Here is a 27,245-nt window from a genome sequence, read left to right as displayed (position 1 = left end):
GCCCTTCTTTCTCAGGTATATGAACAATCACCCACTTCCCAGGCTCACTGACACCAATATGTTTATCCCATCTCAGTGTCCTGTGCCAGCGAAATACCAACCCTGCTTAGGCATTGGGAGATGGCAAATGTGAGCTGAGAGGGAAGGTGAAGGGCAGGGGTTTGAACGGGATTCCCCCCAACACACTGAACTCTGTGAACTGGAGCTGGAAAATTTTCGGCAAAAAATCACACTGCAGGAGTGAGAGAATAGGCAGGTGCGAAGAGCTGAGGAGTTAAGTGCAAGGCTTAAGAGAGATGTTTTGGAAAAAAGACATCTCTCTTAAAAGGCATTTCTAAGACGAGGCTTAAGAGAAATGCCTTTAGAAAAAAGCTTTCTCACCCATTGCCCCTTCTCTTCAGTGTTCTTTTAAACACAAATGATTGCAGCTCCAGTTAGCACAGAGAAATATGCTGGGAGAAATCTTATTTTTTTCAGCTCTAACAAGTATCAAGAGAAATATCATCATGTATCGTGAGAGTGGGATAAACACTTTGGTCTCTGTGAGCCCCAATAGCCTGTTATGGCACTTGCAGCTGAGAGGGAAGTTGCAGAGAACATGCAGTTTTTACACTAGGGAAGAAGACTGTCACTTTATTGTCGTGGACAAGGACCCATTGAAGGGGTGAGGGGTGAGCAAGCTTTTTCTCCCAGAATACTTCTCTGGGCAAGCCTTACATAGCATGCTTCTCTCATCGAAATATGTGTTAGGACAGAAGCAGTGCAGCAAACTGATTCTTTGAAAGGAGGGAGTGCTTTGTACTTTCTTTCTGGTTATGGACTATCCCATTCTGTTTCTTTTGCCCTGTTTTTTTTAACAAAGAAGTTTCCATCTGAAGTTTGCACAGAAAAATGTACCTGGCGAATGGCTATGATTATTTTTATGGTCTTTTCTGCCATCTAGCGTAGTTTTTAAAAATTGCAGGGGTTTTTTATTATCTTTTAAACACACAACTTTTTTTTTTCCAGTCCATAAATTACGGTTGCATCTCTCGTTTCGAATGACTTCTTTCTCAGCTTTTAATTTTGGATGCTGATTACTCCTTTTAAGCTTACAAACGATGTCTCATCTAAAGATTATAGGATTCTCAAGATTTTCAGGGAAGCAGATGTATTTACTAGTTTCTCAATCCAAGTAATCACGAATATTTGACAGTACTGTCTCGCACTGTCCTTTGTAAACACAAAAGCTTGTAGCTTCAGTTAGCACAGTGAAATTTGCTGGGAGAAATCTTTTTCCAAACCTTCGTTTTTGAGGTCTAACTGCCATCACCCTCTTGCCATCTCCTAAGGAGGCTTGCTATAGCGCTCGCAAAGAATGACAGGGGGCTAAACACTTTTGCCTCAGTGAGCCTGGAAAGTGTGTGATGGTATTTGCAGTTGAGAAGGAAGTTGCAGAGCACTTGCAGTGGGACTGCAGTTTACAATCTCTCTGGGGAAGAGGACTCTTGATTGCGGTGCAAACAAAGACACGGGGCAACGGGTAAGCAAGATTTTTGTCCCAGCATATTTGTCTGGGGGAGCCATGTGGGGCATTCTTCTCTCACCAAAATATGTGTAAGGATAGAAGATGAATCATGGTCTGATTCTTTGAAAGAAGGCCGGTGCCTTGTACTTGCACAGCTCTTCTCAATTGCCTATTTTGTCACTCCTCCAGTATGGTTGTAGCCGAAAAGTTTCCGGCTCCAGTTCACAGAGATAAATGTCTCGGTAGAAAGGTTGTTTGGACTCCTGCTCTGTACCTTCCTTCTCATCTCTTATCACCAACACCCACTTGCCATCTCCCAATGCCTAAGGAGGCTTGCTATACCACTCACTGGGGGCCTCTGGTGGTCTAGTGGTTAGGGTGCAGGACTCTCACCGCTGCGACCCGGGTTCGATTCCCAGCCCCCCGAGCAGATGGAGCTCGTTAGCCCTGTAAGGCCATCCATCTAAGAGAAGGTCACTCTAAACAAACCTACGTCCTGGGGACCTCACTGCCACTGTCCAAGCTTGCTCGGCCCCAGCAAATGAACCTCAGGATTAAAGGGTGGGCTCAGTTCAGCGCACGCTGTGTCTCACCTAAAAAATCCACTGCGCAGGCTCGAAGGGTTAATGACCTTTTCCAAATCTTCGCTCACGAAGACTGGCCATATACCACTCACACAGAAGCAGCCTTTTAAGTACACACAACACATTAGAACTGTGCTTTTTCCCTTCACGCTCTGCTGCAGAGGATTCTGAGTAAGCTTTTCTCCAGGCACATTTTTCTTTGCTAACTGGAGCTGGATTCTTTTTGGTTTAGTTTTATTCTCAAGGATGACAGAATCGGATAGGCTCTTTGGACCGGGATCTGAGAGAGGAAAAAATCATTATGTTTCCTGGAGCTTTAAAAGAGAGAGCATATTCCTAGTGTGTGGTGTGTATCTGAAAGATTGTCACGAGTAGGGGGAATGCAGTACCTGCTTTTGTTTTTACTGATTTTTATTTGCGAAAGATGGGCCACTTTAAACTCTATGAGCCTGAAATTGCTAGACAGGGAAAAACTTGGGATATATGCATTCCTTCCAATGGGAAAGAATTGTCATTATTTTAGAGAGACCAACACCAACATTTAGGTTCCACCTCCAACATTATTATGTAAGGGCGTTGCTCCCTAGACAAAGGAGTCATGACAGAAATGTCTTGCTTGTCATTACTGCCCTGGCAGCTTATTTTCTACCCCTGAAACACTGGGGCTATGTGCTGTCCCTCCTATGAGAAACAGCCACGATTCCCTTTCAGAAGACAACCACCAAAATTTTATTCCAAAAGTGGTCCTGTCAGAGGATTGCTCCCAGGTCAAAGATACCTGGAAAGGAAGGTCTTGTTAGCAAGTTCCTTCCACAAGCATCTTATCATCTACCTCTAAAACACCGGTGCTACAGGCTTTCCTTTCTATGAAGAGAACAAACCTTTCTCCTTTCCCATAGCTGGATCTCCCTTAGGCTTCCAGTGACACTTGCCAGCTTTCTCTGCTCACAGGCAGAGTGTACTAGGCTTTCTCCAGAACTTAGACTTTCTCCTATGCTGTAGACAGGCTAGCATATTCGTCCCAAGATGTCTCTCTTGGCTTTTGGCCCTTTCTAACTTAGGAGAAACTAATAGATGTGTCCTTTTGCTGTTCTGCTCTGAATTCCTTACATGTTTCCAGGCAGAGGAAATTAGCAAAGTCTCTTAAGCATCTGCCTTTCTTAGCTGAGGAGGAGTCATATGCAGACTAGCTCCTCAGATCCTATCTGATCTTATCTGACCACAGATCCCTGTATTTTCACTACTTGAACTGTCCTTCTCCTTTGCGACTTATGCCAGCCTCAGCTGGTCCTCCTTTTCTCTTGAGGGGAAAATTAACTTGCTCTTCTCAGGAGGTGTTGCTTCAGAGATTTTACAATTGGTTTAGATGAAGAGTCAGAAAATTAAAAAAAAAATCCCAACCTTCTAAAGTTTTCAAAGAATCACAGAATGGATAAGTTTGGAAGGGACCACAGTGGTTCTTCTAGTCCTAACTCCCTGCTCAGGAAGGATCATGCTAGAGCACACTGCTCAGGATTGTATCCAGACAGTTCTTCATTATTTCCAGTGAGGGAGACTCTACAACTCTCTTGGCAATCTGTTCCATTTCATGGTCAGCTGCACAGTAAAGTTCTTCCTCATTTTCAGGTGGAATTTTGTAGGAATCAATTTCTGCCTCTTATCCTATTATTTGGCACCACTGAGAAGAGGCTGATGCTGCCTCTTGACATTCTCCTTTCATATAGTGATATACGTTGATGAAGTCCCCTCTCAGTCCTCTCTTTTTGAGGCTGAACAAGCCCAGATACCTCAACCTTTCTTCTTGAGAGATGCTGCAATCCTCCAGCATCTCTGTAGCTTTCCACTGGACCTGCTCCAGTAGCTCCATGTCTCTCTTGTACTGAGGAGCCCAGGACTGGACACAGCACTTCAGATGTGCCACACCAGGGCTGAGTAGAGGGGCAGGATCACCTCCCTCTACTTACTGGCAATACTGTTCCTAATGCACTCCAGGACACCATTGGCCTTCTTGTCCACAAGGACACACTACTGGTTCATGGTTCTCTCAATCAGTTGCTTTCTCTTAAAACCTTGAGTTCTATAGCCCTGAGAAATTTGGTTCTTGCTTTAAAAGAAATTAAAATAGCAGCTGTGGATAAAGGCATGGAATTACTGATTACAGACCCAGTCATACAATGAGGAAAAGAAACACCATTCCTTTCTGCCAGGCCATGCATCAAAGGTCAGGCCACCCAGTTACGCAAACAGGAAGGTTTCTTCCTCCTCCTCCTCTTCCTTGGCTCTATCACCTGGTCTGGCTCCAGCGCAGGCAGGGCCAGGCTGTAATGCTGGGGTTTGAGCCGGAGAGTTGCAAGCACTGAGAGCAGGCACCAGGAGGCAGGAATGGGCAGGTTAATCACAGATCTCTCATTTAGCAAAGCAACATCACAAACTTAATTTTGCTGGTGATGTTTTAGAGCTTGTTGGTTAAGAGTCTATATAGGGAGCAAACCTTTCATCATATATCAGCATTATCATGATTGGTGAACTTTTAACACTGTTAAACTCATCATGGCAGTGCCTTAGCAAAATTATGCTCTGTAGTGTGAGACAATACCTTTGCAGTTCTTGTTTATCTCTAGTAACTTCAATATTAACAATTAATTCTATCAAAATACGTTATAACTGTTTCTTTCACCAGCAGAATATTACTGAGAATCAAGCTTATACGATTACGGTGCCTAATAGCTGGGTGATGAGCTAAAGAAGACTTTTATCTAGGATATGGAAAGGTTAACTTCCACAGAGGGGCTTTGAACCAAGAAGGGATATTAATTTTCTGAAATTTAAGAAATATCTGGGTATCAGAACAATTAGGTAAGAATATTAATACAGGAATTAATAATTCAGATTGTGTGAATGGAAAATTATATAAATTGAAATCTGGAAAGACAAGATTAATGGGGTAAATTTTATGTTACAACAGTGGTCTCTGAATAGTGATCTCTGAACAGTACTGAGTCAATGGCTGCTCCATATGCTGTGCCAATGGCAACTCTATATGACCTGCTTTTGAAATACTAAATGAAAGACTTTGGCCTTTTTGTGGCAAATGGAAAAAAATCCAACAAATGGTAATTAACCAAATTATATGGTGGTTGAAACAAAGAAAAGATTAAACTCTCCCATTAAAATCAAATGCCTTTTAATATGACAGACATAAATAATTTACAATTATGGGATGCAACATCAGTGCCCGCAGGCAAATACAGAGCACTATATTTCTAATTGCAGACACTCAAGAGACTATTTAAATTGCATGAACATTTATACTCCACTAATCTCATTATGAACCATATATAGGAAACATAAGTTGCAGCATGTTATATGATAAAATTGGACCTTAAAAGATTATCACATTCATAAGGCTCTTCTCCTAAATAAGGGTAGCAAGACACTTTATAGATTGCAACACTTGACTCCAGAAAGTAATGCTGTTGGAAAACACTAGTGCTGTTAGACTTGTTTAACAAGCAATGTGTCTTCTTGTTTGATGGAAGGCCAACACTAACAACTGTCAGAGCTGTGTTCACCTTTCAAATCATGTTACCTGGTTTTATTATAGCTTATGTGCGTTCTGACTTTGTGTCTCCAAGGGTGGTAAATCAAGTGACAAAATAAACCTTTTCTCTTACACTATGATAATATCTATGTGGGATGATGGATATGGTTAAAATTTAGAGGAGGTTAAGAATTCTGTGATAAATGCAGCTGCTACTGCCTGGACAGAATGCAGTTGACGTGCTCCCTGTACGATGATAATCATCTGCTTAGAGGGATGGAATGGAGAGTGGAATGAAGTGAAAACTACGTGGCCTCCCTCCATTGAAATCCTGGCAGAAAGGGGGAACTTGTGGTACTTTGAAACTGCCTATATTCTCTCCCCACAGAGATGCATTTGGTAAGAATTATATTCTACGCTTGTTAAATACTGCTTTTAGGTTTAGAGCTTGTGCTTGCTTAATACATATACCAGTAGATTGCTTTAAAACATATTTTTGCACCCTATCACCAACGACCACAAACCTGCCACAATTTGTATTAATAAAAGGTGTTGTTGCATGAACTGTTAGAGTGGGTCCAGCAGCAGATAATACTTTGGCAGGGCCCGCTGAGGGGTCTTCATGCTGTCGACTAACCACCCCCTGACAAAGGCAATCAAATCACCCTCCAATCTTGTGAATCTGTTGGTGAAGGCTCTCATTGTGCGATGCTGCCAGACTGGTCGGACACATGGGTCTCGACTTTCCTGGGGGCGCCAACAGGCAAAAATCTAAACTCCCCCCTTTCACATGACAATCTAGCTTCCTTGTTCTCTTTTTCATCCATTCATGCTCACCTGCTTTACCATTATTCTCATCTGTGTTTGGTGAGAAAGCTGTAACAAAGAGGTGAACTCACATGTGCAAATTCCCCCAGCAAGGTACTAAACCCCAAGCTTTTGTGTTCTCTGGACTCTGGAGATAAGGGTGGCACTGTGACAGTCGTATGGTCTGGCACTCTGGGGTTGACCAATGACCCCAGGTACACTGGACAAAATTATGATCAGCAGTGGGTGAAGTGGCAGCTTTAATTTAAATTCAGGTGCCTATTTGAAAGGATTGAGGAGCTGTTCCTATCTCTTTTATCAGCTGTACATTGCCTTTTGAAGGACGATGCCCCAGCTAGGCAATTCGCCCACTGTGGCTCTTCTCATTCAATAATGATATTTGTATAGAATCGTCAGACGCGTGGATCTGTCTATCTTCATCATGCCACATCAGCATGCATTTCTGTGATGCTGTGATTGATTCTGATTGGGATCAGAGATGAAAAATCTCATAAAAGTCAGTTTCTGATTTTTATTTTCATTTGAAGTGAATCTTTTTTTTTAGTTTGAGCACACATACATATCCAGAAAAATGAATTTTCCTACCCAAAATGCAGGAAGCCTTGTCATTCACCAAGCATTCACAGCACAGATCTCTAGAGTTTTAGATTACTTGAGTTCTGTCTCACACAAGCTAGGAAGCAACTTTTCAATCAGCTTCTTTTTTTGTAAAATAAGGTGGCATTTGGCATCAAACAAGGCATTTTAAACAGAGCCAGCTGGTGGCAAGTGTTTTCAGGGAGAAAACCTGAACTTGTCATTTTCCTCACTTTCCTTCCTTACAGATTTGGTGTCTTTAAACTGTGACACTTTTTGATATTTTTTCCCCCATCCTTTCCTCTATTCTGCGTTGGTCAGACTTGCTGGCTGGTGGGCAACTAGAAGAGTTTAGGGCTTAATAAATGGTATAGGAGCCAGCCTGTTCAACTGGGATTTTTGGAGACAGAGTTGTTGTAGAAACTACACAAGCTGCTGGGGAAAAGAGCACCATACAACTATGTTATTTCTTTTGCAAAGATATTTTGAAGTTTTCCAGCTTGTAAGAAAGTTTGAGAAAGGACTCTCTGTATCTTTGGAGATTCATCTGTGGGAAGGTGTATCAAGGAGGGACATCTAAGACATGCCCTCTTCACCTCTGCTCTCAGTAGGTTTTGATGGCAGACACATCTACCTGTGAAGCACAAGGATGAGTCATTCAGCCTTATGCATGTTTTTACCCACTCAGCTAGTAAGAGATTTAGAATCATAAAGCAAAATAATCCAAACCCTTATCTTGATTACAAATAGGTGTTGTAATTTCCATCATTATCTGTTATATTAAATGAAATAGAGCATCTGCTTCTCAAAAGGAACACACATCTGAGAAAATAAGCTGCAGTGTGGGAAATCTTTGTCTGATGAACTTAATTTTCTATATTGGATTGTGAAGTTGGGGGGGTTTTTTGGTGTGTTTGTTGTTGGTTTTTGGTTGGGGGTTTTTTGTTCTATTTTTGTTACTGTAGTGGTTGTTTTTCATTATTACTATTGTAATACATCGTGTCATCAACATTAGAAAATGGTGTAAGAAGCAGTACCCCCAAAGGTAAGCCACGGCACAGACAAAATATATTTACTTTCCACAAATATCATCACCCAAAGACACACATTTGCTGTTGGTACCCAGAGAGGAACCAGAGATAAAGTACAGCCTTGGTACAAAGTTCCTTTGACTTTGACATTCATTGCTTTTCACATCCTGTGACATGCCAGTTTTGACCATTGAAAATGGTGTGATGCAAGATGCCACTGTTTTCTGTCGCTCTCTCTTCATCTGGGCAGATAGCCACGGTCTCTCTTGTGGATGAAAGTGAAAAAAGAAAAAATGAATCCTGTGTGTCAAGAGTTCCTGGTTTTAATTTTGGGAAATGTACTTTTATAGCAAAATGGTGGGCATAGTAGATGTGTTTTTTCCTGATAGCTTTTCGTTCTTTAAATAAATGAGCACTTGGCTATGGACAAGATGGTAGATTAGAGGAAAAGAAGGAATAGCTTGTTTTTGGAAGTGTTAGAGATGCTACTGAACTTTTTTTTCAAAGGGTGCATCTTACATGGACTCACGAGGAGATGAACCCACCAACCACGGGTGCTGGACCAGTGGAGGACCAATACATTTGGAAGTGTTTACCTTTGCATTTTTCACCCAGATGAAGTCTCTTTACAAAAGCAAGTGGCCGAAACAGGCATTGTGTAAAGCTGCATCAGGTGTAAATCACTGTCTCTTTTTACTGGGTACACTGAAAGGCAGCATTTATCTCACAGAGATATCCGAGGCAGATGGTGGAGCTCAGGGCACTCCTGCAGACAGGACTGTGATGTGGACGGTGCCCAGAGGGTGGTAGCACTGCACAGCTGAAGTGCCATGGCCCTCTGCAGAAGGAGGAGGGAAAGGAAATATGGAAGTGGGAAAGAGGGAAGGAAATGAGGAAGCCCCTGATACTCCCGAGTAGCTGGGGACGAAGAAGAAGAGGTGATGAAATTAGAATAATTAGAACTTTTAATACCAAAAGAGTGTTGCTAAAAATAGGCCTTTTATACTGTTCTTTCCTGATTCCTTCAGGAAACGTTACACTGGTGGACAATGCCTCTATGGTCTCCTCAAAGTAAGGTAAAAAATAGCTGCATTTCTTCATTTCTTGTGAGGAAAAAGAGAAAGAAGAGGTGAGGAAAGGCGATTTTTTTAAAGGAAGAGGAACTTTAACAAAAGCATCTTACTTTCTTAGGCCTTAAAAATGTTATGCTACCTCAAAGAGTGTAATCCACCAGTAACACTGGTGGGTATTTTCTGGGCTTCTACTTTTTAAGATAATGCTCTTTCTGATGTGGCAGCCACAGGTTGTCAGTCATATAGTTTCTGCCCTGTGATACATAACTTACCCCAAACAGATGACCCCAACAGGATAGTGGTCATATGCAGCTTCCAGACAATTGCAAGTCCCTTCTAACCAGAATATTCTATTCTGTCCTATCCTATTCTATCTCTAAGGACTTTGGGGGCTGTGAAAGTCTTCTGGTGTATACACGTGTCTCCATTTTTGTAGTTGTAAGTTACCTTAATTTTGCTGAAAGTTGGAAAACTAAGGAAATTAATTATTTAAGGGCACAAACCACACATCAGAACTATTGTGTGCACATGTATTTGTGCATACAGTGGAGTGTCTGCCTGTTACAGCTACTTAGCTTGTAGTTTAAAGCATTGAGGATCCAAAGCTTACAGCTTCCACTTGTCATTTTACTTCACATTATGTATTCTAGAGCTATAAAAAATAAATTTGGGCTGCTGACATCAGTCATCTCTTCTTTTTCTCTCCTATGTCACTGAGAACTGTGTGTCCCTGTCTGTTCTATTCCTATTTCAAGTTGCATTTATCATAACAGTTTAAACCAGAATAATGTGTTGGCCTTGCTGAGTGGCCACAGGCAAGGGGCTTCACTGCTCTGAGCCTCAGTTCTCCCGTAGGTGAAACAAAGGTAATGATGTTTACCCTGCTCAGTGGAGGGCTCCAAGATCTCCAGCTGCTGTGTAAGAGACAATAGCATTATTATAATTGCCCAGACCCTGTAAGACCCCATGTTTGGTGGCATTTTTCTTGTCTGCCTCCTGACACAATAGCTTTCAAATACCATGCACACTGTCGCTGTATTTTTTTCTTCTTCCCCACTGCTGCTCGCTCTTTTCTTGCTGCCACCCCTCCTCTCTCCACCAGGCCTTCTCAAGAAAATCTACCTTCTCTATTGACCCATCCCCCATCTTTGGGTTCCAATTTTTTTCTTCCTTCCTGTTCATAACTGTTGGTGTCAGTAGTTACTGCACCACCATCACTTTTCCTGCTCCCCTCCTCTGAAATTCGCCTTCAGCCCTGACACTTTCTTTAGAAACAGCTGCAGGCTATTTCTAACCTTCCTTCTCTCATCAAAGTGCTTGAGAAATCAGCTCACTGTCATCTCTCGTCAGGGAGACTGGTTGCAGACCAGGCTAGGAACCAGGAGCTCCTGGTTGGTGATGGCAGCACAGGCACTGACTCACCACCTGACTGTCGGCACGCTGCTCATCCTCTGTCTCCTCCTTGCTCTAAAACAGGAGTGAGAATTGTGCGCTTACCTCACATGGATTGTGTAAAAAACTTAATTACCCCTTGTAAGGTGGTATCTGAGGTGGTAATTAAGAGTATCTCTTGCAGTGGTAGCTGTGACCACTGCAATCTGCACTTAGCTCAGGCCCTGGCATATATGTCTTCCACAGGCAGCCAAAGCCTTCCCTTCTTCTGGTCACAAACCTCCCTGTGCCATAGGCCTCTGACACAGAGGAGTCTCTCTGGCCACAGGGACAACAGGCAGGGAAGCTGAATTCCCCTCCAGTCAAGGTCACCTATCCCACCTACTTCTCTGAGCATTCTCTCCCTCTCTCTCCCCTTGAAATTGCTGGCGAGGCCTCTCCTGAACCAAAATCCTGGTCCTCATCTCAACTGCCTTTTCCATCCTCACCAACTGCCTTTCTCTCTGCTTCAGTTGACAGGACTTGTTCAAGATGCCTTCTCTCCCTCTCCTCCTTCCTGGCTACCCTCTCAGGCCTGTCTTGATGGGTACAACCCAAGACTTAACCTTTGCTTTCCTCAGGCAGTGGCTGCAAAGACGGGTCAGTCTAGTGAGATGTTGTCCCCCCGCAAGGGTGGGAAGGGGCAGTGAACCACGTGCTGGGCAGGCAGCAGTGGCGATGCTGCTCTCCCACCGTCTAAGTGATGAACCAGATGCACCCAGATCCACCCACCTCTGTGCCTCTTTCCAGTCCTCTCCCAAGCTAGTATTGGGGTCAGCTAAAATTTCCAGTCTTAATTATGCCACTCCCTACAAAAACATCATCAGCAACTTGGGCTGCTAACCACCTCTTTCCTGTGAGAGGGCAATCTGTTTATTCTCATGGAAGATAGAAGAATATGCAGCACCTGAAGAAGCTGCAGTTAACCCTTTCCTGCTTTTGGAAATGCAAGACAATAACAGAAATAAAGGCGATTTTAAATCAGGACAATCTGAACTCAACGGGAATAGAAAAGTGGTTTATTTTTTGTGTTCTTCACCAAAATCTTTTTCTTTGGAGAGTATTTGGCAGCAACTGAGCTAAAGCTACATAAAGGCTCGAGGATGGAGTGGAAAGAGTTTCCTGTGAGTGGAAACTGTTTGCTGCTCAGCCACAGAGAGGCCACTAACTATCATAATGCATGCACTCTAAACTATATCCATAAATGTCAGGCATGATTTAATACACTATAAAATCCTACATCACAGTGCCACTGTAACTGTTGAAAATAAAAGCAGATAAATCACAATTCTGTGCAACAAGCTGTACTCATGTTACTTTCTTTTCATTTGCCAGGGTTTCATTCTGCCATTTGCTGAGCACACACAACACTCAGCCATTAGCTGAGTTTCCATTTTCTTTTCCATTTCCAAACTTGAGTTTTCACATCAGCCCATTGGGTTTGCAGCTGTGTGGTCATACTGCTATAAGCCCCTTCCCCAAAGTGTTCAGAACTGGTCAGAAAGGTGCTGAGCTTCCACAGGCTTCTACCTAATATTTTTCCCCCAACAATACCAGGGGACACAATACCATAATAAGCAGATTGACTGCTGTTGCTCATATAAAGTTATTCCTCACATTATATTATGGGCATTAAATCTACTAGACAGTTTTTATCTGGCAGGAAAACTATTTGTGTCACTCTTTTACTGCCAGTAAGATAGAGCGTTACAATGACATAGATGACAGAGTGAGAACTACAGCTTTGAACAGCTATGACAGCTGTAATCTCAACACCTTGTGGAGAAAATTATGCTGAAAAAGGAGAGAGGGAGTGGTGAACCTGTGAAAATATTACTAATAGAGAGGATTGGGTTTTTAGAAAAATTTATTTCACCTCTGCAACTGAGGTGAATGAAATAGAGAAGTAAAAATCAGCCATAGTACATGCAAAACATAAATCAATTTGGACTTTTCTGACACAGAATTTGAACTCTGTCCCTTCACTTCTATTTTTATCTTTGCTTTAAATGCTTTACAGTAACAGAATATAGCTTGATAATTTTTCTGCTTTTACCTTGAGTTTCATCATATATCTTATTATTTCTTAATTTTTCTGGTCTACGTAATTTTAATTACATATGAAATAAGAAGGCAGGTGGGAAGGTAAGAAGGGAGGGAGAACAATAACAAAGAAGAAAGAAGAAAAGATGGAAGGAAAGAGAAGAAATTAACAAAGAGAAGAAAGAAGAAAAGATGGAAGGAAAGAGATAAAAGAAATTTTTCAGCATTCAAAATTTGTGGGGAAAAGTTTGAAAACATTCACTTTACATGACAAAATCCAGAGGGAAGATAAGAAAATGCAGACACATACAATATAAAGAATTTTCCAAAGTAATTTTTCCCCTCAAACTCTAGTGATTTTGAAGTGAGAGGCAACTAACTCATTATTTTGAATTCATGAGGTTGTAAATACAGACATACACTTCAGCGTTCTGGACTATGCAAGAAAACACAAAGGTATAGTTTGAAATTGGTAGCTGGGCATCTAGTGCTTTGCAGAATTGTCTTCCAAAAATCCTATTTTTGCTAACTTCTTTTGCTTTATTTACTGGTGCTTTGCACACCCTGCCTGCTCAAGAAATGATGAGCCCACTTCCACAGCAATTTCTCTGTGGCATCAAGGACTTTGGTTCCTGCTCTGGCTGTGGCTGGTGGATGACCCTGAACAGCATAGCCCTGCCCCTGTCACTGCATGTGATGCCAGGAAGTTCCTCACATATCTTCGGAGATTTAAATTCCACAAAACAACCAGCCCTGCTGAAGTAGGTTGAGTAGAGAGGTTTTGGCCAGTGCAGGCCAGCCTCTTAACTCAGCTCTGCTACAGCTCCCTACTACTGATCTTCCCCCAGCAGAAATACTTTCTGTTCCTCTCAGCCCTCCCAGGCTCAGGAGCCACTCTCCCTCCTCTGAAGAGCCTCTGACACAGCCTGCCTGGCCCTGTCCATCTCCAGCCAAAGGCTGGATAGCCAAAGGCTGAGACAGATTTTAGTCCTTGGTCCTTCCATGCCTGTTGGCCCTTCCACACATTTTGTTGGGGCAAGATTTTGTAGTCTTGGGGCAAGGAAAGGCACCTGAACAAACCTCTTGTCTCTTTGGAGGTGAGCAAGAGATGCTACCAGCTGAGAGGAGAAGCTGCATCTGTGCCTTTGAGGGATCACAAGATTCCAGTTTAAGGTGTCCCTGCCAGTCTCCATCTGCTTACACCACAGCCAGGGAAACTGAGCTGGCTTTAAACACAGGGACAAACATGCATATGTACAAATATACAGATGATATATTCCTGTGCCTTTTCACAGTTCTAAAGGCAGTTGCTGGCATGGCCAAAGGAGGATGTGGTGTAACCTGCACAGCATAGCAATGTGGGATGGGGTGCTTTTACAGGGTGCTAGCCCTGGAAGCTTTGGTTTTTGGCACCATGCTGTAACAAAAACACAAAAGGACTTGGCTGTAACTGCCTTGTGGTGCCATGGTGTTGTTCCACAGTGGTATAAGAGGCATCTGTGGTCCAAAGCAGTTTAGACTAACCTGAGAGTCAGGTATAGCTATTGCCAGGCTGGTGTCACTGGAGTCAGTGCTCTCAGGAGCTCTGTCAGGGCTACTCACTGCCTCATTTTTACACGCTGCAACTTGAACGTATGTGCCTGGAGTAGCACTGTCAGCACGTATCTAAGCAGTGACTTGGGCAATGGAGTCTGCTTCTCAAACATGACTATGAATTTGTCTCTCAGAAAAGGTTGTACCGCTTTGAACAACAAAGAGGAATTAAATCAGTACAGTCCTCATTTTCCCATCCCCTTTCTCACACAGAAGTCACACCTATAGCAATGGCAAATTTTTCTCTTATTTTCAGAAGCAATACACTCGATTCAAAATAAGACAGTATATGATGATATGTGAGGATGACATGACTTGGACCATAAAGAATGTTCAGGCGAATAAGTGTCATTTTTGCATTTCTATTTTGACTGATGTGGGTTTCTGAAATAGGAAAGCTATGTAAAGTGCCTATGTAAACTGTACAATTATCTTTATATCAAAATGCCTGCAGCTTTAGGAAATGCACAAGTATTGCTATTTTAATTTAAAAACAAATGAAAGCAAAACAAAACAAACCTTTTATCAAAATCATTATACTGGTGCAAATCCTATTCATACAGCCAGACCATAGAATCTCAAAGAAGATTATCCTAGATGAACAAATTTGCAAGAATGTAAATAAAATGGATATAGCATTTCTCATTCTAACACCACAGACTGAATTTAATAGCTATTCCTAAAAAGCCAAGGATTTGGGATTTTTACCACAAGAAATGTTAACCTGGCTAAATCTTGGAAAAAGGATTTGCCTGAGAACATGGAGTGAAAGCTAGTCTTACTGCTAATGATAAGAAAAGCAGCATGACTGATGCATACTAGGGCCATAAAATACAATTTATTTTCAGAAACTAATTTGGTAAGGGAAAAAGAATCGTAATGCTAAACATGCAATGGGGATCACTTCCACAGCACCTCCGTGTACCAGCCCTCATGGATTTCTTTGTGTGCCCTCAAGACCAAAAACTCAGTTGCATGGTAATGTCCATGTATCCTTCCATGATCTTGGAATTTACTTGTCTCTTACTGTGCTTTGTTCCTGAAGAGTTGGTCCTGTCCCTCAGTCTGCAAGAGAGTCATCTCTGTTGAGGCTCAGTAATGTCAACACATCCATCAAGTCATATGAAGTGACTATTTGTATCTGCACAAACAATGGAAGACAAAAATAAAATTAGTAATACAAATGAAGCATAGAAGCGAGCACTAAATGAGTCAGTTAAGTTGTGCTAGAGAAAGATAAAGGGAAGGAAGACAACAGCGGAGAAACAGTAGGATGAGTTAATGATAACTGGGCACTGGAAACTAATGAGTGGTTTGCAAATAAAAAGAGAAAAGAAAAATATTACTATGAACAAAATCTCCTTAATAAAAGTCAATGATTACTGCAAACATCTGAGATATTGCTGCACGCTGCTGAAACCAGAAAACAGGTACACAAAAGAAGGAATGAAAACCTTGGCTTTCATATGGACCCAAGCATCTAAACCCTTTGGGAAAAAGGCTTCAACATCCTTTGTGGACATATGAAAAAAAACCCTAGCCTAGCTGTTGAGCAAGTACATGTAAAAAGACACTGGGAGTCCTATGGCTGTAAAAGAGGCCCAAGTGGCAGAGACTCAGTGGAAGCTGGTATGGAGATGCACTGCTGTGGACAGAAAATTACAAGTCCCAATGAAAGGGTGGTTTGCCTCTTTTATTTCAGGGTTCACTCTGTTTTCAGAGACAAACTTTAGACCAGAAAATACAAGCATCTAAAGCCAGATTTTTCAGGTCACTATGAGGAGAAGGAACATACTCCAGTCTATTAGTTTTCTCATCCTGCTGCTGTCCCCCAGCATGCCACTCACCCTCCCTTCCTGGGAGAGCCCCAAGGCCATGGTACCTTTTGCCTGTATTAGTGTTGCTGATACAGGCAACACTAAGTTGTAACAAGTTCCCCGAACAAAAAGTTAGGAGAATTCTGGATAGGGTGTTGATGACAGGTGGCTCTGTTGGATTGTAAATCCTGCCTTTAACTAATGGTTCCTTCATGGATATAAGCTAAGCAGTAGTTTCTAGGTGAGAGTGAAGGAAACTAACTGGGAGCCTGTTCAAGAGATAATGGACTTCCTTTCCGCGCTGTGCAGATCTAAAGGGGAGCTGGAGAAGTTTTCCTCTTACTTTTTCAGAACCACAGTCCTGCAAACATGGGCATGCTGCACACCTGGAGATTTGGCAGCGTTTTTTTTCTGCACAGACCAGCAGACAGGACCATAATGTCAGGTCTCAAGAGATGGAATTAATGAGAGAGACTGGAAGAAATCAGGCCAGAGAAATAAGGCAGAACCAAGCAGAAAAGCTAACACATTACAAAGAGTTTGGTCCTCCTTGTTCGAAGTGTTCAAAGATGTTCTTCAGTCCCTGTCTAGCATGTAGCTAGCACGGTTAAGGCATAGCTTCTGTGGGTAAGGACAGACCACAGGATGGTGTGGTGTGTGTTTTGCCCAGCCACATTTCCTTCCCAGCTTTCTTGCAGCAGCTTCAATGAGATTGACTTCTGGCTAAAGAGGTGCCACACTCATACCTGTGGCCTTCTCTACACATTCACCATTTCTCTCCCTACCTTTTCTAGTTATCATCCCTTGCATTCACATTTAGTGGAGTAGTGGAAAAACACAAAGAACAGAAAGAGCTGGAAGACAATTGCTCTAGAACAGGTTGTGGTCTTGGACAGACACTCGCAACCATCCATACTGGTTGAGAGGTCTGCGGAGAGGGATCAAGGCCTGTATTTGTAAGGGCCATTAAACAAATTGTGAGGAACAGCAGCTATCAGTGACCCCAGAGGGAAGGAACAGATGCTGAAACTCCAGGCAGAAAAATGAAAAATAGATTGCAGTTGCACTGCAAGAGGGAATACTGGGGAATAACAGGAAAAGATCAGATTCAGAGCAATGTCATGTGACAAATTTTGTGCAACCTTTGAGGCAACTTTGAGACAAATGAAACTATGATGGGGTTTTGGCTGCATTCACAGAGGATAAGGCCCTAAATGTGGGCATCCATGGGCTGAGGAACTGATGAGCAATTGAATGAGATCAAAGAAGACCAATAGTAAAGTGGCTGCAGGGACTGGTTAATGAAAGGAGATAAAGAATAGCAATGGCTAGGAAAATAGCCATATCTGTGTGTAAGACACAAACAGCCAGAGAGGAGTACAACTGTTTAGGGGAGTACAAAACATGCTTATAACCAGGAGTAATTGGCTGAAACTGAACAAATGAAAATATAAGCTAAATATCTTCCTGACCATGGGACGTTCTGGACTGTGAAGCAGACTCCAAAAGTGGTGGAAGCCCCATCACCTGAGGCATTTAAAATGAAAGAGCAATTATGCATTTGTTGTAAATCCTCTCTTAGCAGGGGAGCAGAGTAGATGACCTAACAGGACTTTTCTGCCTTGAATTTCTATATTAGCATAAGGAATCACAAAAACTCCCAACTTGCCATGAGACAGAGAATAGTAACTCAGCCCTTCATAGTGGTAATCGTGCAAGTAAAAAGGCAAAATGTCATGGTGATGAAGCAGAAAGGATAAGAGGGGAGAAAGACAGACATTGTATTGTACCCCTGTACTTGGCATTGGTGAGGTTGCACCTTGAGTTTTGGGCCCCTCACTTTAAAAAGGACATTGAGGTGCTAAAGCATGTCCAGAGAAGGGCCTAGAAGGGTGTAGAAAACATGTCCTATGAGGAATGGGTGAGGGAGCTGTGTTTGTAGTCTTGGGAAGAGGAGGCTCCAGAGGTCCTCCTCATTGCTCTCTACAACATCAAGGGAGGCTGTAGTGAGGTGGGGGCCAGCCTCCTCTACCATACCTACAGTGAGAGGACTAGAGGAAATGGCCTTAAACTGAGACAGGGGAGATTCAGATTGGGTAACAGAAAAAAATTTTTCACTCTTAGGGCGGTCAGCCATCAGGACTGCTCAGGGAGAGGTGGAGTCACAATTCCTGAAGGTGTTCAAAGATGTCTCGATCTGGCACTGGGTGATGTGATTTACTCTAACCCAGTAGTGCTAGGTTGATTATAGGACTGGATGATCTCAGAAGTCTCTTCCAACCTTGATGATTCTATGATTCTCAATAGCAACAGTTCTTCTCCAGCCGTTCAGCCACACTGAGGGAAGACATGCAAATATGAATCCTTCATTACTGAGTTGGTCCTATGTTAAAAAAGGGTCATTGGTTGCTCCCTCTTCCTCATTTTCAGGGACTGGCTAAAATGAAGGTGTAAGAGACTACAAGGAGTTGGTCCTGGTTTGCAAAATGGACTAAGGGGTGCCTACTGGCAGCAGTCTCACCTCTTGGCCACGCAGGTGAAGCAGCACTGCATTTGATGCCAGCATGCCACGTTTAAGCAGGCATCTTGTAATGTGAGCTAAAGTTTGCTTTGAAATACCGAAGCTGGATTCCCTCTCGTTCGCTATTTTCAGTAGCGCCAAATCACTTAATAGGAGCCTGTTCTATCCCAATGCACAGCATCCTTACAGCAGACTCCCGAGGCAGTTCTGCCTCGCAGTGCGATGGGTACAAAGCAGTCATCTGCTCCCAGGCACGTTCGGGACTTGCAATACAGTGGGTACATCCAAAAACCAGCCAGGACACCAAAAACTGCCTGTAAAATCACAGAGAGATTTAGACGAAGATATGGCCGAGGTATTTTTCACATTTCCCCCCACCCTTTTCACTCTCGTCACGAGGGCTGGGGCTGTACTGTCCAGAAGCCAGAGGGTGATGGAAAACAGCGTTAACACCGACACGGCTGGAAATCACACACGCTCCTACGTGTCCCACACGCGGCGGGTGATACACCACCTCCCCGAAACCCTGAGCCGGTGCGACCGCGCCGGGGTCTGAACGCGGACAGCGCCGCGGGGCCGGGCCGAGCGCAGGGCTGGGGAAACGGGGTGGCGGCGCCTCCGCGGACTTCCCGTGCCCCGCCGTGACCCGCGCCGCATTTCCTGGCCGGGGCTCTTAAAGCGGCGGCCCTGGCGGCGAAACAAGGCTCATTGTGCTGCCGCGGGTCCGCCCGTGGCCACATCCACTGCCCGCCCCGGCACCAGCGGGCGGTGCTTAAAGGCCCCACGCGAGCTCTGGCGGGGGCGACGGCACCGCGTGGAGCCAAACGGCACTTTGAATAAAGCGACGCGACCCCGACTGCGGCCTTCCAGCCTCCCCTCCGCTTTGGCCGGCGCTCTTGGGTGCCGATGCGGGCCGGCCAAAGCGAGCCGCGCTCCCGCTCCGCCCGCGCGGCACCGGTACCGCCGCAGGCGCGCCCTGGCCCGTCCCCGCCGGCCGCGGCTGTTCCCGCCGGCCGCGGCCCCTTTAAGGGGCGGTGCGGGTGCCGGGAACCCACGTCAGTTTCGGCCCCGAAACTCCGGATCAATGAGCGGTGGCGCGGGGCGGGGCGTAACGCCCGGCCCCCGCCGCCGCCTTTCGGTTTCTCTCTTTTCCAGGAAGGAAAACACCGGCGAGGATCGGGGCCGCGCCCTCCCCCACCTTCCGCGCCCCCTCCCTCTTCCCCCGCCCCCATCGCCTCTCACGCGGAGCTGCGCGGGCAGAGAGCGCGCAGGGCAGGCGCGCGCGGAGCCGTCGGCGTGCGGGGGGGGGGGCGGCGGCGGCGGCGGCGGATCGAGGAGCGGACCCGGCACCGGGGACCGGCGGGGTGACCCCCCCAGCCCCGGCAGCGCCGCGCCCGCCCCCGGCCGCGCCGCCGGCGGTAACTTCCCCTTGAGAGGACGGGCCGGGTGGGGCCGCGCCGCCGGGCCGGGAGAGGAGCGTAAAGTGGGGAAAGCCCGAGAACTTCCCGTCTGCCCGTCTGCGCCTGCCCCGCCGGGCTCCGCAGAGTCCCTCCTGAGAGATGTCCGACGCTTCTGCTCAGTGTTGCATCAAGGTAAAGCCCCGTCCCTCTGTCCGGCCCCTGTCAGCGCGGGTCGCGTCCGCCGGCGCCTCGGGGCGGTTATTTTGATGAAAATAACTGTTTTTCTCTCTCCCGTTTTACACCGCGCGAAGTGCGGTCCCGGGAGGTCGCGCCCCCCACCGCGTTCGCGGGGTGCGGCAGCGCGGAGCGGGGGGCTCCCCGCGCTGGCTCCCGCCGCGGGCGGGGGAACGGGGCTCCCGGGGGCTGTCAGTGCCCTACGCAGCCCCAGGGTACACGGCAGCCGCGACCCGGTTTTGGTGGTGGCGTGGTTCTTCATGGCAGGGAGCTTTAAAGGGAGCCCCAGAGCCTGGCCCGGCCTCCCTCGGGGCCAGCTACCCGCCGTTCCCGCCAGCAACTTCGTAGAAAGTTTTCTGCCGTCCGGGAGATGCAGCCGCTGCTGCTTCCACCAGCGGTGAGTTGTAGGGCTTTTTTTTTATATATATATTTTAAATTTTTTTTATATTCGCATTAGTATGATTTATTTTTAGGCGCTGCAATTACTGGCATCGCTTGCCGGCCGGCAGGTAGGGGAGCTAGGACTGGCAGCCCGGCCTTCTCTACCAGGGACTGGGGAATGTGTTTCTCCGTGCCTTGGCCCGTTGAAAAGGAGGTTACCCCGTGAAGTTTCTTGTTTAAAGTGGAGGTAGCATGAAGCTGAGACAATGGAAGCAAAATTGAGTTTCCATTTTTGTCCAGACCCTTCCTATCTAGCAGCCCATTAGAAACAGTGCTTTCCTCTCTCCCCTGCCCCTCAGTTTTGTGTTTTGTTTAGGAGACACTTTGCCTTATTGCAAGCCAGGAGTCTACCTTCTGCTCCCGACTAATTCTGCCCGAGTAAGAGATCTTTCGTGGTTGTCTCTCCCACTCTGGAAGGAAGAGGTGATTTCCAGACTCTCTCTTAAGGAGAAGAGCCTAGCATAAACACTTATTCAGCATGATGTTCTTTTGTTTGCTTGTCCAGTGTGTGTTTGGGGGAGTCTTGCGTTCTATACGGTATGAACACAATTTGAAAGCTTCTGGGTGTATTTTCTCTTGCTGAGTTAAATGCAGTCAGGCCTGTATCCCGTGAAGTCTCGTGGCTTAGTCTAGTTTGACTTTTCATAGCACAGACACACAAATTGGATAATGGGGTATTGTATGCACGTTACAGTATTGGTGAAATGCTAATGCAGGCAAAATGTGTGCAATTGACTCATTGAATTCCTATATATATAAAATTAAATATAACTACTGCTTGTCTTTTTTTAGTAAACCCTATGGGAAGGTAGGATGTGTTCTCTGGACAGAAGAACACAAATGAATGTCATGAAAAAGTAGTGTCATATTAGTTGTATTTCCTTGTTTTTTCACTGTGTCATTTTGAAAATACAAGGCTTACTTCTGCTCTTACTGAAGTCAGGAGAAATTCTACTGTTGATTTCAGGAACTGTAAAGCTGGTTCTTCCCTAGCCGCAGTAAGGTACATTATAGAATCATACTGTAAGGAATCAGCTACCTGGCAGGAGAGATACAAGCAAACTTCTGCTTCAGTCTTGTAATGAATAAATGCCAAATTTTCATTACATTTAGATAGACATTGGAAAACTGATTTTTTTTTTTAAGTGACTAATTCTAAACGTTATGATCTGAACTTACTTTAATTTTTTAATGTATAGTTTGTTTATGTGCAGTTTCCATGCAGACCCTTCCAATTATCTTGTCAGAGGACAAAAACTGCTGTTACTGGCTTCTCTGGTGGTTATTTTGATGATTTCAAATACAGAAAGTACAACTTTTCAGACAGAAATGTGAACTTCAAATGAAAGCTTTTCTTCACGAGTCAAACCATTCCGGGTAACTTTCACTTCAGCTTTTCAAACTACCATTGTTTTTTTGACTCTTCTTTCAACCAAGCAGTGTTCAAGGTGATTGTACTCAGCAGCTGGATTTAAGAGGAGCTGTTTAACTGGTAGTGTGATTATATGAGTACAATTGATAGTTTTTTCAGTGTTCCAGTCTGGTTGGTGGCATGGAGCTTGATGTTGAGGCAGAGGAGCAAGGTCCCCACTGTACCCCAACTTCGCTGCTAAGCTGCTGTGTTGTTCTGAAAAGTAGGCAAGTATTGTGCTACAAGGGTGTCAGGAAGTTTCATTAGGAGCCTGTGAACTGGAAGCAGTGGTGCTGGTGAATGTGTTGTTTTGTTGTTCTTCTGCTTGGGTTTTTTCTCCTCTTCCTCCTTGGGTGTGGGACAAGGGTGTATGCAGTAAATGCCATAATACCTGTGGTGATGAACCATGGAAAGCTTCAGCAAAGAGTTAAGGCTAGTGCTTTGCTTATACCCCAGCTGCTTACTGACTCCTTCTCTGAGAAATGAAAAATACAGTGCTAATATCCAGACCTTGCCAACACTTGGATGTGTGCTTGCCTGGTGGATGGCAAGCAGTCCTGCTGTGCTGTTGTAGCACAGAAGTTAAGTGTGTGTGTAGAGTCTAAAGCTGCAGAGAGAAGTTATCACTGGGGTTTAAAAAATAAAACCTTGGGGGTCAGAGATGAGAATGAAGTGTTTGCTATAGCTTAGAGCATCAGTATACTCTCTGCATGAATTGGTAGGCTTTGGGGTTGTGTCGGTCTCCAGTCCGAGAGGGTCTGAAGCTTTGACTCTGCGGTGGGTTGGGAAGGGGTATTTGGTATGGTTGTCATATTCAGACACTTTTTTTTCCCCAGTTGTTGGAATATCTGTGTTGGTAGCAAACCTGTTCCTCTGATCCTGAGCCATAGTAGTTAACTGATTATATTATTGTAAACACTACCACAATGTTGGCACTCATTACAGTATTGGCAAGTGATCCTTTCGGCCTCACCTCTCCTCCCACAGATGGGAGAACTGAGGCACTAGGAGAGTGTAAACATTTTGCAAAGGCTTTCATGAGAGCAAAAGCTCAACAGGAGACAGGATTAGGAGTTTAGACACAGTTGATGATTTTTGTGGTTAAGGTCCAGTTGATGGTAAATTCTGTTTAAAACCTCACCTGGAGCTTTCTAATTATCAGGATCTCCTTATTTTTTGCCTGAAATTATTATACCTTGAGAATATAGCCGTGGTGTCATGCAGAGACTCAAAATTCAGTAGGCAAATGGAAGGGTCCCAAAGAGCACAGTTTATTTTCCTTTTTATAGATATGAGTTGTTTTGTTTGATTTACCATGTGACCATAAAAACAGTTGTGCTGGCACAAGTGTGCAGTCGTGGGGAAACTAAAACTGGGGATATGGGGGGAGATCAGCTGCTTCAGGTCTCCCAGGCCAGGGCTTCTCTGAGCCCAGGCTCCCTTGTGTGCCACCTGGCTGATGCTTGAGCTGAGAGTGCTTTCTGTGGGCAGCAGTGAAGGCAGAGCCTTACTGCGATTCAGATTTCACAACTGGTTTCAGTGGAGGTTTTTTTCTAGATGCACGCTGGGGGATATAGGCACTTTCTCTTGCGTTGACCTGTATGTGGTGCAGGTATGCAGGAGTCAGCACAGTAAACCTGTAGCTCCAGGACTTGTCTCATGGGTGCTCATTTTGGATTGGAGGATGTACTTTGTAATCGTTTAAAATAAGAGAGAGGAAAAACAGAAAAGCCAAAGGGCAAACAATCAGCAGTGTCTGAGCTTTCAATCTTAGCTGGCTTCCCCAGATTTACTTAATTTTTAGCTAATGGGTTATGTCTCCTAATACTTCATTGATGCTGTTTTTGCAAAGAGCCCTCTCCCACTGAAGACTTCCCATGATGAAGGACTGTTCAGCATCACACAGCCAGAATCCTGTTACCCTTAGCCAAGGCTGAGTATCTGTTAGTGCAGAGTATATGCCTTAATGTTTACTAGTTAACTTGTTTACTAGGAGGAGGATCCTTCTGGTACTGTCAATGGCAAAACTCATTAAGTTCAGTGGGTGTAGGATTGCATGGTAGAAGACCAGAGTTTAGAAGTACATACTATTTAACACCTGATAAATCACTTAATTTCTTGGCACCACCTAAATTGAATCCCTCTGAAGCAAAATTTTACTAGCACTGCCCCAATTAAACACCAGTCTTTAGTATTCAATGTGTCACTGCAGGTGAGGGCGGTTTCCTGAGAGGCAACCCATTAAAACAGCATCTTGAATCTGAAATGCCCCAATGAAACAGAGTATACTTTAGTGATAATTTATATGCTTATTGCACCATGTATCCCAAAGTGTCTTTTGGAGGGAGGTGGCTAAGTGGTGCTCTGCTGATAGAAATGATGATAAGCAGGAGATGAAATCTACACATAAGTGATGTTTCTGCCTTTTAGAAAAGTTACCTGGGTTCTTGAGTATGTGTCTTCTGAAGTCTTCTGACTAAAGCTTTCCTAATAAAGTGCTTACTGTGGCAAAGGGCTCTCCCTAAGGCAGCCTGTGTTTTTAGCCAGTCATGTAGTTCTGACCTACAATCCAAAAATTGGATAATTTGTGTTTGGGTTTTTTTGCATGTGCTTGTTGTGGAATATTTGTAGTTCACTGCCTTGAGCGGGGCATCCCCGAAGAAGCAGCAACTCAAAATCCAGGGCTTCTGAAAATGATCACTTTGGCTGTATCTGTGAAACAAAATAATAATGAACTTACCTATGCAGGGCAGTGGCAAGACTTAGCGCTTGTAATGCAGCATGGAAACAAATTGTGTTTATTAGAGAAATCAATCATAGAGTGATCCAATTTGTTCCTGGCTTTTTAGTTCACACAGCATTTGGGAGCAGGGGAGTGGTGGTGGTTGGTTATCTGTTGGCTTTTTTGGTGTGGACCACCTACCTCTGCTGAGCAGTCAGAGAGAGCAAGATCTTATGGCTTCACTGTGTCCTCATGTTTGTATCAGCCCCACGTGGGTAAGCTGGCATTTCTGTGCCTGCAGCCTGCATTGAAGGTGGCTTTCAGAGAGGCTGGCACATGTTGCAGGCATAGCTGTTCTGCCACAATCCTGTTCCTGGTCCAGGGCAGGAGCACCTGGAAGGGATGGTAGCCAGATGTGGCTGCTAGAGCTATCCCCACCACCTTGCCCTGACCACAGCCCTTCCCAGGGCTCCCCGAAGCTGAATGCAGAGGAGGCTGCATACTCAGTTGTCCCAGGTGTTATTCTTTCTTGGTGGTAGGAGGGCATCACTTCCTATTAGATCAAATACAACTTCAGCATCTGACAAGGGAGGACCCCCGGTAAAGACAGTGGATAATGATCAACTGCTAGCATTGTCACAAGAACACTATTTTTAGGATGCAAGGTGTCCCCATGCCTCCTGAAGGAAGGAGGCCACCTAGAACAGCCCATGGGTGGGATGTTCCTCTAGGCATTCATGAAAAAGCCAAACCAAGTTCCAGGTATATGCTCAGGTTCAACCTGAGCAAAGAGACCAGACAGGCCACCAAAACTTCTGTCCCTTTAACAGTGGAGTTGTGGCAATTGATTCCTGCAAGTGTGGGTTATTTTTCAGGTCTACAACCCAAGCCAAATTTAGACCATATTGGTTCTAATGTTACAGAGTTGTCTTCAGGCAGTGTTTTGTTAAAGCACAGAAGAGAGCTACTCTCTTCATCTACTTCTTTAGTAGCATATAGGTCTCAAGATTAGAGACCTTTTTTTTTTACAAAAATGGCACTGCTGGAAGGAAAATAAATGCAGAAAACTCCAGCCAAAATAAAGGAGTTTGAAAAGAGTTAAGCTTTTTACTGATAATGGTATTGCTCATCTTCTGTAATGCTACTGAGCTCCAAAGTGAACTGGGTATAGCAATTAAGGAAAGCTATAAATGATTCTTCATCTAAATGATTTTCCAAAGGTTATTCCTTGTTAAACCACATGCAATGTCTTTGCTTCTGTGTTGTTCTTCTATAGTTTGCAAATACTTTCCTAGTTAAGACTGGAGAGAAAATTGGTATGAAAGAGATTCTCACTGCAGTGTGTGTGTTGGTGTTCTATGGAATGTTTGCACATGGGTGTAACTGCAAGAGCCAAATGTTAGTACAACTCCACAAAAAAAAATTCGAATATGACAGCTGGACCTCAAATGTTAAACTATTAACAATTGGCTAATATGAAATCCCGAGTTTGGATGTTTAATTTTAAAATAACATTAAATGTGATTGTAAGTAGGAATGAGTGATTTCTTGGGGGTTTTTGCTTGGGTTTTTTTGTAGGTTTTGTTTTGGGCTTTTTCTAGCTAGCTCAAGTAGAGTCTGATCAAGAAATTGTAAATTATTTGTTTTGAGAGTTTAATCTGGAGAAAACCAACTGGCATCCAGTCAGGATTATCCTTAAAACTGATGAAATGCAGGAGAAGTTGCAATTCTTTGTATGGTTTGAATTTCAGCTGAATAGGGGTGAAGTGATTTTTTCATTACGTCTTCAGTGGGAACCTCCAAAACATCTATTAACAGAAATTAGGAATGTTTTTTTACATTGGTATAAGATTCTGTGAAAATCTAGGAGCTTGGAGTTCTACCAGGTAAATGAAATGTCTAATAAAACTGCCAGAGATAGTAGTACTATAGATAGAATTCAGAGACAGATTTATCCAATTAGTAGGGCTACAACAAGGCATTCTGTATCTGTGAACTGCATTTTCCTTTCATCTTTCTCCTTTTTTTCTTATAAAGGATTTCACATAAAAGTACTTTCCATCATTGATGGAGCACTGTAGAGCTCTGCTGATGTTCTTGGAGGTGAAATGAAGCGAACCCAGCATTACAGCAATGCTGGGGAGCTCCTTCCCACTTTCTGGGAGCTCCTTTGAGGTCTCTATTGTGATTCACACCATGACAACCAATCCTTTTTGGTTCTGGTGGGTTAGGACTCGAGATTGTTGTTTCACCATATTCCCACTTAAATGGCTAGTTCTCATCTTCCTACCTTTTGATGTTTGGGGGCCTCTGGTGGTCTAGTGGTTAGGGTGCAGGACTCTCACCGCTGCGACCCGGGTTCGAGGGGCCCCTGGTGGTCTAGTGGTTAGGGTGCAGGACTCTCACCGCTGCGACCCGGGTTCGATTCCCGGCCCCCCGGGCAGATGGAGCTCGTCAGCCCTGTAAGGCAATCCATCTAAGAGAAGGTCACT

General features: G+C 44.4%; 1 protein-coding gene and 1 long non-coding RNA gene across 4 annotated transcripts in view; one reads left to right on the top strand and one right to left on the bottom strand.

Moving 5' to 3' along the window:
• Positions 1–5,315: 5,315 nt before the first annotated feature.
• Positions 5,316–19,146, bottom strand: LOC108507401. Of its 2 annotated transcripts, XR_001878110.1 has the most exons (4): positions 18,546–19,146; positions 15,235–15,348; positions 10,021–10,054; positions 5,316–8,332 (listed from the first exon to the last, which is right to left on the bottom strand). It is a non-coding gene; the product is annotated as an uncharacterized LOC108507401 (long non-coding RNA). The 2 variants fall into 2 exon arrangements; XR_001878109.1 differs by having other exon boundaries at positions 5,316–10,054.
• An 821-nt stretch (positions 19,147–19,967) lies between these two features.
• ETV6 (ETS variant 6) overlaps positions 19,968–27,245 on the top strand; it is a 130,760-nt gene continuing 123,482 nt past the window's right edge. For both annotated transcript variants that reach the window (XM_017835395.1, XM_017835394.1), the window contains exon 1: positions 19,968–20,137. In XM_017835395.1, coding sequence (XP_017690884.1) covers positions 20,105–20,137 — 33 coding nt within the window. In that variant the 5' untranslated portion in view covers positions 19,968–20,104. The remainder of the gene's footprint in view (positions 20,138–27,245) is intronic.

This window comes from Lepidothrix coronata, unplaced genomic scaffold, assembly GCF_001604755.1.
Source record: "Lepidothrix coronata isolate B3197 unplaced genomic scaffold, Lepidothrix_coronata-1.0 Scaffold255, whole genome shotgun sequence".
In the NCBI taxonomy this organism is placed as follows: domain Eukaryota; kingdom Metazoa; phylum Chordata; class Aves; order Passeriformes; family Pipridae; genus Lepidothrix; species Lepidothrix coronata.
The sequence above is the reverse complement of the archived record's forward strand: the minus strand, read 5'-3'. Positions and strand labels throughout refer to the sequence as shown.